Source organism: Manacus vitellinus, unplaced genomic scaffold (assembly GCF_001715985.3).
Source record: "Manacus vitellinus isolate BGI_N305 unplaced genomic scaffold, ASM171598v3 scaffold_1_pilon, whole genome shotgun sequence".
NCBI classification, from domain to species: domain Eukaryota; kingdom Metazoa; phylum Chordata; class Aves; order Passeriformes; family Pipridae; genus Manacus; species Manacus vitellinus.
Window position 1 is genome coordinate 78,101 of NW_021939396.1, and position 2,273 is coordinate 80,373.

Below are 2,273 nucleotides of genomic sequence, written 5' to 3' on the forward strand. Positions count from 1 at the left end.
GCCCCAAGGAGATGACCCTCCTCGTTCGGGTCGGGGAAACGGAGGCGACGGGGCCACCTGCCTTGGCGTTGATGATCTCGATGTGGATGAGGAGGGAGGCGAGTTCCAGGTCCTCGGTGTAGCTGTTCTTCAACGGCACCGACCGGTAGCCTGGGCACAACACCACGACAGAGCTCAGTGCCACAGCAGGGGCCGAGCCCCTCACCATGGCCAGGACCCCAAGAGATGATGATGATGAGGAGGATGATGATTGCAAGGGTTTGGACTTGATGACCTTTAAAGATCCTTTCCAACCCAAACCCTTCTACGATTCCATGATCTGTGATGATGATGATGATTGCAAGGGTTTGGACTAGTTGACCTTTGAAGGTCCTTTCCAACCCAAGCCCTTCTATGATTCTATGACTCTGTGATGATGATGATTATTGCCAGGGTTTGGACTAGTTGACTTTTGAAGGTCCCTTCCAACCCAAACCCTTCTATGATTCTATGACTCTGTGATGGAGAGGAGGATGATGATGATGATGATTGGAAGGGTTTGGACGAGTTGACGTGTAAAGGTCCCTTCCAACCCAAACCCTCCTATGATTCCATGATCCGTGATGATGATGATGATGATTGCAAGGGTTTGGACTAGTTGACTTTTGAAGGTCCCTTCCAACCCAAACCCTTTTATGATTCCATCATTCTATGATGGTGATGATGATGATGATGATGACGATGATGATGATGATGATGATGATGATGATGATGATGATGATGATGATGATGATGATGATGATGATGACTGCAAGGGTTTGGACTAGTTGACCTATAAAGATCCTTTCCAAACCAACCCCTTCTATGACTCCATGACTCTATGATGGAGATGATGATTGCAGGGGCGTTGGACTCGATGACCTTCAAAGCTCCCTTCCAACCCAAACCCTTCTATGACTTCATAAGCTGATGATGGAGATGATGATGGAGATGATTGCAAGGGTTTGGACTATCTGACCATTAAAAGTCCTTTCCAACCCAAACCCTTCTATGATTCCATGACTTTACGATGGAGATGATTGCAAAGGTTTGGACTAGTTGACCTTTAAAGGTCCCTTCCAACCCAAACCCTTCTANATTGCAAAGGTTTGGACTAGTTGACCTTTAAAGGTCCCTTCCAACCCAAACCCTTCTACGATTCCATGACTCTGCCGGAGAAGATGACGATGATGGTGGGAGGACCATACCTGTTTTGAGGCCCTTGACGGGGAAGGTGGCCTGTGCCAAGAAGTTGGGGTCACTGAACATGTCCTCCTCGTACACTACGAAGCGCAGGAAGGCGAACTCCGGGTTGTTGATGTCGAAGACGAACTGCTTGAAGAGCCACACGGGGTTGAAGCCGTTGTCGGCTGCGGGCGAGAGCGGGAAGGGTCAGAACCAGGCCGGACACACGGACATCACCCACACGGCACCGGCACCCACACGTCCTCCCCTCAAGGTGAAACAGGAGGCCAGGCCCAAAAGAGTTAACTGCTAAATTTGGGCCTGCTAACAAGCTATGAACATCTAAACGATCTATACTCGTTCTGTTCTACCTACTGGACCAAAACTTAAAAGAATGGTAAAAGAATCATAGAATAGGCCTAGAAGTAATAAATTAAGATGCAGTAGGATAAAGCAGACATTTGAATAGAAGAAACAGGCTGGGAGCCAAGGCCTTCTCCAAGCTTCAGTGAGCGGGTCGAGAACAATAGAAGAGAAGGGAGGTCAGGCCAAGGAAGATGAGAATTAGCCCCCAGACCCATGCGAGGAAGATCGGATCTCCCATCAAAATTGAGGGCCAGGGGAAGCACCGCCCCAAGTCCTGCCTGAGCTCCACCTACACTCCACCTGTTATTAATATGTATAGATGGATGTTGTAATCACATGAATATGCACTTAATCATATATGAAAATTGTATAAAAACTGCTGATTTTGTGTGAAGCCTTCGAGCAAGTTTTTCCAGCGATAGCTGGCTTGCTCCCAGCGCTGTCAATAAATACTTTTGCTGCTCAAAGATCAAAAGTCTCTGGGCAGTTTATTATACCGGATTTTTCGGATTCAAAGGGCACAGTCAGGGTCGTGCCGGCGTCCCGGGAGCGGGAACATCATCCCCGCGGTCCCTCACCTACGACATCCGTCTTGTTCTTGCTGTTGTCGTACTCGGAGCCGCAAACCTCCACCTCCACGAAGGGGCACACGATGCTCCTCCCGTTCTTGGGCAGGTGCCGGGCGCCCAGGATCTGTGGGAGGA

General features: G+C 49.1%; 1 protein-coding gene across 1 annotated transcript in view; it reads right to left on the reverse strand.

The window, feature by feature from the left end:
- LOC103765896 (1-phosphatidylinositol 4,5-bisphosphate phosphodiesterase gamma-1-like) overlaps positions 1–2,273 on the reverse strand; it is a 36,133-nt gene that overhangs the window by 4,487 nt on the left and 29,373 nt on the right. Inside the window, exons 21-23 of the mRNA XM_029959254.1 lie at positions 2,148–2,262; positions 1,227–1,388; positions 58–150 (exon numbers count right to left, since the gene is read on the reverse strand). Coding sequence (XP_029815114.1) covers positions 58–150; positions 1,227–1,388; positions 2,148–2,262 — 370 coding nt within the window. The remainder of the gene's footprint in view (positions 1–57; positions 151–1,226; positions 1,389–2,147; positions 2,263–2,273) is intronic.